This window comes from Lepidochelys kempii, chromosome 3, assembly GCF_965140285.1.
Source record: "Lepidochelys kempii isolate rLepKem1 chromosome 3, rLepKem1.hap1, whole genome shotgun sequence".
Lineage (NCBI taxonomy): Eukaryota > Metazoa > Chordata > Testudines > Cheloniidae > Lepidochelys > Lepidochelys kempii.
Genome location: NC_136382.1, coordinates 92,743,057 through 92,756,088, shown reverse-complemented (window position 1 = coordinate 92,756,088; position 13,032 = coordinate 92,743,057). Strand labels below are relative to the sequence as shown.

The 13,032-nt window shown below is 35.9% G+C and overlaps 1 protein-coding gene across 1 annotated transcript in view; it reads left to right on the top strand.

Moving 5' to 3' along the window:
- Window positions 1-13,032, top strand: part of MAN1A1 (mannosidase alpha class 1A member 1) — a 215,307-nt gene that overhangs the window by 120,751 nt on the left and 81,524 nt on the right. Inside the window, exon 5 of the mRNA XM_073337170.2 lies at window positions 12,634-12,728. Within this exon, the coding sequence (XP_073193271.1) occupies window positions 12,634-12,728 (95 nt within the window). The remainder of the gene's footprint in view (window positions 1-12,633; window positions 12,729-13,032) is intronic.

The following is a 13,032-nucleotide window of genomic DNA, read 5'->3' as shown; positions in this document are numbered from 1 at the left end:
ATGTGCACTTCTCTGAATTTAAGTTCTAAAGTCATGTGGGTGCGCTTGAAGACCTTGAAGCTGAGGACAGTCCTCTCTTGGTCCAGTAAACCAGCCCAGCTAAAGCAACAAGGAGCAGAGCAATTCTAACTTGAGATCATTCCAAGCTGCACATCTCCTCTGAAGACGGGAGTTGTTTAAAGGACGGGTCAGTATTGCTGGATTCTGGTTAGAGGATAAGACCACTTGATCTCTTATCAGACTTAAGCAACCCCCTAGTCTTTTTGCTGTCCCTCTTCCCTTGCCAGCACTTTCCCAAACAATAAAGGTGGTGGTTACTCACAATGCCTTTATTTGTTTACACAAACTGCAGAAGACTTCACAATTCCTATATTAAATAAAGGGTGCAGGCACTTAGCATTAGTCAGACTTGTTTTGACAAAGCCAATAGGTGTGGTGTCTTAGATGTTAGGTTCTAACAATCAAATGGATTGTAGCCAGTGATAGCCCATTTCTTTGAAAGAATCCTCAGTAGTAATTAAGAAACCAGCCATTCAGGAGAGGGTGACCGTCCTTTCCTACCCTGCAAGAGAAAACACATGTTCATTTTGTGCCTTGTAACAGATGTTCCATATAAAGGTGATGGCCAAAGTTTTCCAAGATGTGCTGAATATACTACCCTTTAAAATGTTGCTCTCCCCTGGGCTGAAAATTGACACACTCTAAAAATGGCATCATGGGGTTCCATGTATGCCTCTGTCATTTCTATATCTGATTACAAAGAGATTTTTTTCTAACTCTCAGTCCTGCCATCTCTGGTTTCACTTCTCACATGTACAATAAAGGATTTACAGGCTGAATTTGGTCCTTAATGATATCTGTCAACCATTGCTTTTAATGGAGTTGCCTGGACATCACTGGAATTCATAAAGTATTTCTGCTGAGCACAAGAATGTGTAGTTAGTCTCTACAATGTTGAACAGGAGTGAAAAGCATAAAAACTTACTGTCACTTGCCTAAGTAGCTATGACTTGAAGATGCACACAGCACAGATCTGTTAGCAAGAAATTACTAATTTTGACAGTCACTATTCAGATTTGAACTACCCTTGAAACTGAATCAACAGATACATGGTGCACGAAGTCACAATCCTGGGTTCCAAATCTGTCTCCATTTCTACTGTTGTATACAAAGAGTGGGGCGCTTGTGAGTAAGTTTTAGCCTCTCTAGCTCATTAAAATTTTGAATTCTTGCAGTATTATGAGGAACACAATGTAAATAAATAGTTCTGCAATCTGCTGTAATTTTTTTTACCACAAAACCTAATAATTGTATAGCTCCACTACTGGGTCTGATCTCTGTAAGTGTAAATAAAAATGTCCCATATTCAGTGGAACTGCTATGGAGGAAAACATCTAGAAACTGCTTCAATATCAGTTGTTCTTCCAAACTAAATGAACGATATATGGTCTCTCTCGAGGATAAGTGGTGGAGGGAGGCAGGGGGAATGATCTTTATTAAAATTGCTACCTGTCAGTGATAGAAGCTGAACAAGTTTAGTATAATTACAGTTGTGCTATATTATCCTTTTCTGGAAGTCCTCTTACTAATATGGGAGTTCACAGTAAGAGCTGGTAATTCCTAATCCAATTCCAGTTTTAGTTTAACAATTAGAAGAACTTTGCCCTTTAAACATGAAATATTCAGTATAACCTGAGAATTACGAACACCTCAGGAATGGAGGTTGTTTGTGACTCTGAACAAAACATTATGGTGGTTCTTTCAAAAGTTTACAGCTGAACATTGACTTAATACTGCTTTGAAACTTTATGCAGAAGAAAAATGCCGCTGTTAACCATCTTAATTTAAATGAAACAAGCTCAGAAACAGTTTCCTTCCCTTGTCAGATCTTCTTTTAAACTTTCCCTTTTTTTTAGGCAGTTTGTGTTTAACACAGGACTGTACTGTACAGGATTTGCTTTTTTTGGTCTCTGCTGCGTGATTGCGTACTTCTGGTACCAAATTAGGTGTGTGGTTGACCGATCGGTTTGTAACTCTTTGGTGTTTGTAACTCTGAGATTCTATTGTATTTCAGTATTACGTATTCAATTTCTGCTGCTTCATGTTAAAACAGTAAAGGAAACAGTTACTCTTTGAAGGAGTGCTGTGTTTTTTCTTGCTGCATAAACAAATCCCACTACTGTTCAGTGGAATTATACATGTGTATCAAGGGGGGGCAGTAGTATGCAGCTACCACAATGATAGTGCTGTATAAGAACTTGAACAGAATAGATCTTGTGCATAAATGACAGTAAAATAAGCTTTAAATGTTCACTTGAAAGAAATATTGAACTAGTGTGTTTTAGATTTTTGAGTTTAGTGTAGACTTGATGAAACATCCATATACACATGATGACTTACCTTAAAACTTTGGCAGATAAACTGAGGAAATTTGTTGTCCTTCAGAAACCACCAAATTTGAGCTGCCATCTTGCTTTTTTTCCTGTGTCCATCCACTACTGTTTACAAAGGTTTGACTAATGCACCTGTTCACAACTTCTGAAAACAAAAGCAAAGTTTCTATAGAAGTTGTTGGGCTCATTCCTCTCCTGGAGGAAATCGAGGGTGCCAGTCAGATGGAGTGTGTGCATAGGACTTCAGATCCAGTGTTTCTACACTACATGAGACCTGCAAGTCTCTGTTTACCTCAAACCCTTTTGATGTAACAGTAATAAGCTCCTCTGATCAGTTGTGTTACAACAGTTTCCTCCACTTTTTTAATTTAAAGGCAAAGAATTGTTTCAAGTCACTTGCAAAAAATGTTTTGTTTAGAAATACATAGATTCTTCATAGGGAAGTGTGACTTTAATGAAATTTAATGTAACATAATGAAAACAGTACTTACTATTATTCAGATGGTCACCTTTATAATACGAAAGAATTCTTCAGCCCTTTGTATCCCAGGGCCAATCCCCAACTGTCTGGTTTCTGCTCCTGTTCCATCAGAAGGGGGATGTCTGTTTGCTACTGCTTACTCCTAGTAGTTAACACTGCGCTGCTACCAGTTGAGGAGCTTCTTAAATCGTTGTTCTGACATACCAATAAGAAATTCAGGTATTTTATACCAAAATTAATAAAATTGATTGGAAGCATAAATCAACTAATAGGAGTACTCAGTAAAATACTGCGCCTATTTCTATTGTTTTACAACAATATTTAATATGAATAAGGGCTTTTAAGAAGTGTTTTTCCCACTAGCAAATAGAACAAGCTTACAAATGTCCTGTGATGTTGAACCTGAAATTTAACAACCCATCTCCTCATTCGCTATTGACATTAAAGAGCAAATAGGACAGCCACTGCCTCCACAAATTGCATGCCATCAGCACATAATTTCAGTCTTTATGTGCCTCCCATAGTGATTTAGGAGCTTATTCTATTGCTAAATCATGGCTCAAAGTCACTTAATGGCATTAGAATTAAAAGATATAGCCAGATTTATGAGGCCAGGAATGAACCTTCTGTGAGTGCTTTATGCTGCTTAAAGAATGTAGTTATTGATTCACAACATAGCACCTATTAGGTGCCTCCCTCCTTTCACACAAGCTATGCTGCGAATCAAATCTTACCAGTCAGCTATCTGAAAAGAAAATTTTATATGCAAAGTGCTACCCCTTGTTTGGATATGGTGGCTCACAACATGTAAAATGAAGTTTCTAAGTTTGCTGTTGTAGCTAGGGTTTGGTACACAAAGCTAAATGAACAGAAAATTAGGAAGCAGATGCTTGTGGCTTAACAGTGGAACTGTGCTTAAAGATACTCATTACTGGTGAATAAGGATCAATTTTATTGGGACAGCTGTTTCCTTAATCAGGAAAAACTCAAACCCCTAAGATGACATCCAGAGGTATACTGTCTCTTCACAATGTGATATAGTATGTCTCGCTGTTGTATACTGTGTTCTTTACTTAAATGTATACATGTTTTAATTTATACCACATAAAGTATATTGTCAAAACCATGTAGTGTTAAATTTCTTTCTTCCTTAGCCATGGAGGAAGCAGAACCATGAAATATATTGCATTTATGTTGCACTTTTGGCCTCCCAATGCTCTGCTTATCCTAGAAGAGATTAGTAGACAAGTAACATTCCATTTCTATGAGCAGCATTCCAACAGCAATTAATGAAAAAAAAAATCTGTCATAGATTGTGAGTTCTGTGCGGTATAGACTATCTACCTGTGGCATATGTCTGTACAGTGCTTTGCACAGTGTGGACAAGGATCCTGAGTGAGGCCTTTGGGCACTACTGCAGTACAGATGATGATAAATGTGATAATATCAGGTTACTTTGCCCACACATATAGGTCATGTGAAAGCAGGGATTTGACATTTACACTGGTCTGAGATCTAGGATCAGTATACAGTTGTGGACCACTGAGAGTTTTAACATCTGATATCTTGCCATCTTGGGATTACAGCCTTTACAGTGATACAAAACATTCTGTTTCTGTTCCTACATGATAAGAATGGTACTTCCAAACTCTGTCACTGATTTATTGACACTGAGATGCTATTTTAAAAAAACTGGTGTTAAGAAGACTATAGGGGGACCTGATGCCATAGTCTTCAAATGTGTTAAGGGCTTTTTATAAAGAGGGATGGTGATCAAGTGTTTCTCTATTTCCACTGAAGGTGGAAAAAGAAGTGTTCTGCTTAATCAGCAGCAAGGGAGATTTAGGTTAGATACTAGGAAAAACTTTATAGCTTTAAGGATTAGTTAAATACTGGAATAGGTTACCAAGGGAGGTTGTGGAATCGCCATTTTAGGAAGTTTTTAAGAACAGGTTAGAGAAACACCTGTCAGAGATGGTCTAGGTATATATGGTCCTGCTACAGTGAAGGGAGATGAACTGGGTGACATCTCAAGTTCTTTCCAACCCTATGATTCTGTCACTTCTGTATAGTTATTCATTCATTAATTGTTGTATAGTTTTTTCAAACACCACTCATACCTGAAAATTAAATACCTCAAGCTGAGAAATTTTTCCATTTGTATGTTCCTCTAACTTCACTTTTAACTGTACCAATAAACATAAACCTTAAAGAAATTACAAATACCTGTTATAAATATCAGCTACGTTAGCAATTACTGCCCTTCGCCTCCAGATTAAGGGCTCTTCCTCAAAACTTTTAGGCTGTTTTTGCAATTTATGGCTACCTAAGCACTTCCTAAATGTACAGAAGCATAACCAAAAGACACAGTTCAATATAATTGAAACAAAACTCTCTGTCTTGAAGTTTGTTTTATGTATTTATTTTTGATTTGAGCCTAAAATTGAGCAGTCACCTGCCTAACTGCTAGTTTCAAGCATAAATCTAAATTCAAATTATTATACAGCAGTTTCTCGTCCATCTCTGTTTAGTTCTGTCTTCAGGCTTTTTAGTATTTTGTGCTGGGCATTACTGGCTTCCCTAAAAGATTTCAGAAGACAGTAGAGCTACACTTTAGTTCCCTAGTTACAGTGTTTCAAAAAATCATTATACATGTTAGATACTGCTAGGATTAGCAAGTATGATTGATTAATTTTTCACTGTTTGTATATTTGGATTAAGCGTGGGAAGCTCTCACTAATCCAATTATTTCAGTCTGATTAAGCTCTCCAAAGCCTTTTCTGACAGGGATAACTTCATGGCACTGTTTGACTCTTTTTTGGTATGATGATCATTCGAACAATAGAGGAGTAATTTCCCTTTCCTGCGGTTCATGGTACCATAAAACAGCCAAAGCTAATCTACTGAAAATAGTGGCAGGATTTTGGTTGTTACATTAGGTAACTCTTTATTTCTAAATAGAAAACACTTCAGAACAATTTTATTAGTTTTAGTCAATGAGCAATGTAATACCGACAGCAATTTGTCTTAAGGTTTAACTGCCTTGTAAAATTATGGGTACATTCCATGCTCTGACTCTCAAAATAACATCATTCTAAAAACACAAAATACAGAACAGTATGTACCACATTATGTATTTATATATGTTAAATACTCCAGTATCCTATTTAGGGATTCGACAATTTATGAATAAGTAGTTAAGATAAGAGTTTAGCCACAATGTGTTAAGCTAAGCAGAAGATTTAAAATAACTGTAACAAAGGTAACAGTAACTAAAGAACTAAGAAAATCAAAGACCTTCAGCACTGACTGACATCTAAATTCTGGGAGTGCAGCATAACAGAAACAGAACTTTTAGGGCATGGGTACTAGCGGAGTCTGTATGTGGAAATGTTTTGTAGACTACTACACATATTTGTCTGGAGTCAGATTTCCAATAGAGCGATGAGATGCCCAACATACTGTTACTGGCACATTTATTTATTCACTTCTGGATTTTTCATGACGATAACTTCCGAGGGTCCTACAGGAATACTGTCACTTGCATCTGTTTAATGTGTTTCTTTACACTGAATAAAGTTAGACCAAGACTGTTTCGAAAGTTGGAGCCTAAAGTTAAGCTCCTAAATCTATATTTATTAGGCATTGAAATACATAGCCTGATTTTTAGAAGTGCTACACACTCTAACTTCTGTTTTCTGAAAATCTTGTCCAGAATATTCAACTTTTGATAAGGATGTAGTGCTTGTTTCACGCAGTTCCGTATAAAAATATTCAGTAAACATAAAGGGGCTTCCATTATATGATCTGTATCTCCCCATTTTGCTTTACTACCACAATGTATACAGTTTCACATTTCACTTGCTTTTTCATGTGATGGTGAAGGGAATCAAATCTTCAGCAATGTGCTAACATAATGAGTTTGATATATGCTGCACATTTAGAATTTTGTGATTTTTCTTTGTTTCCATTTCAATGACCTACAGAGAAGCAGTTTAGAGTCTTAAGGACTTTTTTTTTGTGCAAGTTATTCAACTGCTGAGACAAATTCAATAACAGAGTCTTCCTCTGCAATTGTTTGTTTTTACAATTACTGTTGCATTGCTAGTAATAGGTATTTTATAAGTTTACCATTGTTTTAAACTATGCTTTTAGGTTGATCCATTGCATTTTTAAGGAAATGGTGTATGCATCAAATTTAACATACTAGCAAACTCTCAAAATAACTTGTAACTAACAATGCAATGGCAATTATAAAATAACTTACCTGCAGGTAAAGGATTTGCTGTTGAATTTGTGAAAGCATCTGGATAATCTGCAGATGGATCATAAAGACCATGAACATGACGTTATAGGAATTGCTGAAAATAATGTGACATTTAAAGTAGTACTCTGTATATAAAAGTGGTGTTGCATGCTAAAGGACACACCAGTATGTGGAAAATAGGATTTCTATGTGTAGCTTTGAACATTTTTTGTGGGGGGGGGAAAACATTATTTTAGTAGGTGATCTTGTATAGAAAGTATCAGAATGAGCTTTTCAAAAGAGTTCTCTGTTAGCAGATCATTTTAAACTTAAATAAATCAGTACTCGTTGTGGTAAAAAGTCTTCTATTATATTGCCTGAGGAAAAGCAAAGCAGACTGTCCTTGTTCATTCTCGTATCCTTGTTTCTTTGTTTTGCATTGTAATATTCTTGGGCTGGCCCACTGGGAAAGGCGGTCAGTTGCTGCAAAGAAAACAATGCATCTTAGTCAGAGTCCTGTCTATTTCCATCTGTAAGTGTAATGAAAAAAGTGAGTAATGTTTTATTGAACAGATATAGAAGTGAGAAGAAAATGTTTTCAATATTTGTTTTTAAAATTCTAAGTATGATGTTTTTCTGATGTAGTGGTTAAACTTTAACTTCCAGTTTCATCTTTCTGTAGAGAATTCTTTCAGGGGTGTATGTTTTATAATTTATTTTATTTTTTAATCAATCAGATACCACAATGCATAAATTAGTTTGGAGCTGAAGGATAAGATAAAATTACCCCATCGTTGCTGATGAAGGTTAATGTCTTTTGATGGAGTTAGAAATGCCCTTTAATTTACAATAATTCACCATGCTTGGCTGTGTATTATAGTTAGAATTTGTAGGAGGCACTTGTTCCTCCTTTGTGTTCTGTTTTCCCTTTTTTCTGATCACTTCATTTGCAATAGTTATTAGGCTAATTTGACTTTCATAAATATTTGTCATTCCAGGTAGAGGGCATCGTTTTTCTCTGAGAGCGAATATGTATGCCTGTTTCATTCAGGAAAAAAAAAACCTATACTTTGGGTTGTTCATTCTCACCACAAAAAATAGCTTTGCCCTCAATCCTGCAATTAGATCTGGGCGAGTAGCCCTTTGTGCCCATGTGGATGTTAATGAGGTTCCATGGGAGTATAAGGGCCTGCCATCATGGACGTGATCTCAGAACTGGAGCTTCTGTTTGTTAGTTTGAACTATTCAGTTCTGAACATTTGATCTACTATCTTGAAAATAAAGCTTTTATTTAAATCCACAATGATCAATTCAGTAAAAGAAAAAAGTTTTATGAGTACACTTACCATTTCTGCATACCATATAATAGCATGGTGAATGGGAGTAATCTCTCTAAATAGACTTTTTAAAAACTAATTTATTTAAATTCTCCACACATACAGTCTAAAGTTGGTGTCCAAGTTCACCAGAGCACATAACTTAAGTTCTTTGCTGAACAGGGATGACTTTCTGAGTTTGGAGTAGGTCAGAAAGGTGCTTCACGCACTTTGAGAGATGATTGAACAAATTATAAAAGCAATTATTGTAGGAAGTTTGCTGATGAAAATACAGTGTATGTAGATGTGGTTATTTTCCTTATCTTGTACAAGGAATAGTTCTAACAAGTGTTAATACTGTGAAAGACAGAGAATTAAAATTGAGGAATCTGGATGACTTATTAGTAATAGGGGCCACGATACACACAGGCATTGTGTTATACCAAGGCATGTCTGCCCAGAGCTTGTATATCCTATCGACAGAAAGAAAAGGAGTACTTGTGGCACCTTAGAGATTTACAAATTTATTTGAGCATCAGCTTTTGTGAGCTACAGCTCACTTCAGATCAAGTGAGCTGTAGCTCAAGAAAGCTGATGCTCAAATAAATTTGTTAGTCTCTAAGGTGCCACAAGTACTCCTTTTCTTTTTGCAAATACAGACTAACACGGCTGCTACTCAGAAATCTATCGACAAAGTAGTTCATTTTGCAAAACTATTAATCTAGCGTGTCTCATGAGGAATAAATTTATTTAAATATTTTTTAAAATTAAGAAGCTAAATTATAGAGGCAGAATAAGTTAACAATTTTAATGTGTTCATTGAATGAATTGAATGACAGGTTAAGTTTGGTGTATGACAATAGATGGAATAGACATGTTTAAAATATTCTGAGGGAACAGAGACAAGTTTGGTAAACATTCGCTAAAATCTATATTGGCATGTGGATGTGTCTTTAAAAATGAACATTTCAACTTCGCAAAAAGAAAAGGAGGACTTGTGGCACCTTAGAGACTAACTTCTTAATTTTCATCAACTTGTAAAAAGCAAGTACCTTATGGATTCTTTTGCATAGCATTTATTTCTTGCACACTGTTAGGAAATGTATGGTCTGCAAAAGAAAAAAATGTTCTGAGATAGATTGAGCTAACTAATTGCAGCTAAGATGAGTTTTTCTTGTTTGTGTTGCTGAACTGTATTAAAGGTATCAGTTAAATGAATAAAAAGTGGCTTCGCTGTTTTTGTCTATTCAAGGATGGTGATTTTTGCTGGATCATGTTCCAATTCAATATGTTCAGCCATTCACACAGCATTATTGTATGCTTGAAATCACAGTTGCTAGTACTGTTTTTTACTCATTAGATAGTTACCGCACAGTCAGTAGTACAGTCATGTTAAATTGTAGTCTAGGATAAAATTAAAGAATGTCTATAGTTCCTTTATTCTAGTCCAAATTTTGAATTTTTGAAAAGTTAAAAATTATTAGAATCAATTGAGTAATTTATGAAAATCTTTGTTGCAAGTGACAAGAGTGGACTTTTATGCTCAAGACTTGTTCTAGAATGTTAGTTCAATTTAAAAATTACTCTGGTCCTATTTTCTTAATGGCTTTTCCTTTTCCGTTTCAATTCTTGTACTTTTAGCTGCTAATTTTGAAAAGGGTATTCCAATTAACTTCCTAACACCAATATGCTTAATTTTTTCTCATGTTTTAAAGCTGATGTAATATTTGTTCAGAGCAGTAGTTCACATGAATAACTTATGGCTTTCCTTGCTTATCTAAAAGTGGAAAAATATTTCCTTAATGCTTAATATTACAACCATTAGTTTTGGCTAACCAATTCTTGTGTCTCCCTGAAACAGACAAAACAAGTTTCAAGGAAATTGAGATATGTCAACAAATAAGTATTACAAGTTGAATGATGGAAGTTTTATTACTGAAAGTTGTGAATAATTTGTAGTTCAGTATTGCAGCATTAAAACCTTGATGTTAAACTAAAGTAGTATCTTCTTGTCCAGAAACAGTTACTCTAATATATCTCTTGCTGAGCCTGTGTATAGGCTGCTTAATAATGATTAATACAGCCAATAATGTACCACAGTTATGAAATCATGGTCATGGCCTTGTATCCTATATTATAATTAAATGTATGTATGTTTTTATTTATAAAAAGCAACTCAGACTGTCCCGGGGCACATGTCTTAAAAATAATACCCATGAAACATTGACAACCATCAGCCTTGACTCCTGTTCCACAAAATAAAATACGTACTGCCACAATGTCTCATTCAGGCAAAACCCCGAGAAAAGATATGATCTCATACTGTGTCCTCCTCTGTTGCATTAGTAGGGAACATAAATTCCAACATGAGTGAGGTCCATCATAATATACTGTACAGCCAGTCTCCAGATGTTTTAAATATAGGGACTGCTAGCATGAGTTGTGCAGTTATCTCCACTGTCATGACATCGTATAGGAAAAAGAGATGGTCTCTAAAGTAGCTAGGGCAAAAAACAATATTGGTATTTATAGATCAATCTGAACAACTTGAATTGCAAACAAAAAGAAATGGAAAGCCAGTGCAGTCTTCATAGACTTATTTTAACATGCTCACGATAGCTAATGCCTCCAAGCAGGGAGACAGTTGAATTCTACACTAGCTGTGGTTTCAAAGTATCCTCTACATTAACCCCAGGCATACTGTAAAGCAGTCTGAAGGACATAGCCATAATTTGTAGCAAAATTCATATCATCATGAAAATATAATGAACTGCTTTGAATATTCAGAACAAACTGGATATCGAAAGCATCCTAAACAAATTGCTTATTTTTCTCATTGTCAAATTTCTGTTAAATCTGCCTCGATACTACTTTGGCCCTGCTCACAGCACTTAATTCCTGCCTCTCTTCTGTGGAGTAGAGCACGGTTAAGAGTGGGAGGAGTAGGCTGAAGCACCAACTCCTGCTGTCCAACTCCATGCGGATACCAGCTCTAGTACAAGAATGCAGCTAACCGGCCCCATCCAAAATCACATATTTCTGTTGCAAGTCCAATCCCACAATCATTCGTAGTCACAAATGGTAAGATAGAGGACCCAACAGGAAACTATGGTTAGTTTTGGTGTCCCATGTGGTTACAGAATCAGAGGCCAGAAGGGATCATGGTCATCTAGTGTGATCTTCTGTATATCTCAAGCCACCAATGCCACCCAGTATCCAGGCACTAAAATCCAGCAACTGAAATTTGACCAAAAAGTGTAAGATCCTCTGATTAAATAAAAACCTACTTTATTTACAAATACTGAAAGTGGCTTTTGGAAAGTACAGTATTTCTTATGAACTGCTGTTATTTATGAGAAGGTAAATGAGTGTGCTCCTCTCTTCTCTTGCATTGGTCCACCAGCAAATGTTGTTTACACACACAAGTACATCTGTACAAAGTTGGTGTGTGCATTTTTCTTCCTCAGAAAATTTGGCTTAGAATACCAATTTAAATTGTGATATATATATCAAACTGAAAATTGATGCCTAAAAACATGTATTGTAAATGTTTTCATGAAAAAAACTAAGTTGAAGGGGGAGGCACTGTTGGAGAGAAAATCAGCAAAGGTGACTTTGATATTTTAGTACACCTGGGATAATTATTTTTTGTATGTTCTATAAAACCCCAGTGTGATTCAAAGCAGATAATAGTGCTTGAGCAACCAAGTATTTGTAATTGCTCTCCATAAATAGGTTTCTATATTAAATTGGAACAGTTTTCCTGTATTAGAAAACTCTCTTCTTGAAGAGATCATCAGATAGTGCTCAAAGAAAGCCTTCCAACAGTTAGCTCAGTCCAGCCTGAGCTGACTATTGGCAATTGGAGAGAGCAGAACGCATATTTGCAGTATTGTTATAACTAGATACTTTTTCTCTAAGCATAAAAAGTTCTGTTGTGTTTCCTGCTGATAGTTAGACATATTGAAGTAGTTCTAAATCTTATGAATAGAATGCCAGGTATAACTTCGGTACTAAAGTATTGTATCTTCCTTTTTCTTCAACATCTCTGCACAAACCCCAGGGTGCTATACTATGTAGTGTTAAGGGATGCTTTGTAAAACACTACCAATAGTAATATCAACAACACTATTTATTTCCTAGTACTTAGTACATAGTTTATACGGTATAATATTATGATTGGTTTTTATTTTTCAGATATTTCGAAAGAAAGCAGTGGAACTTGGAGAAAAGTTGCTCCCAGCGTTTAACACTCCCACTGGAATACCTTGGGCATTGCTTAATATTAAGAGGTAAAAATAACTATTTTTTGTGAATTTAGGACACATGAGAAGGGCTGCATTCAGTTAAATTGAAGCTGAAGTCCTGTGTTTCTCCACAGAACAGGTGTAAGCACAGGCAGAGCATATACTTTCTCAGGTTTACAGTCTGAGCAGTGTACCCCAGACTTTGTTTTGAAGAGATCATCTCTGAGCAACGAAAATAATTCAGTCCTGTCCATTTAGTCCTTACTCTCAATGGAGACTGCCAACAAACATGCCAATTGAGGGGGGAATTTTTGTTCACTCTGAACTTGGCTGATGTCAACTCATTACA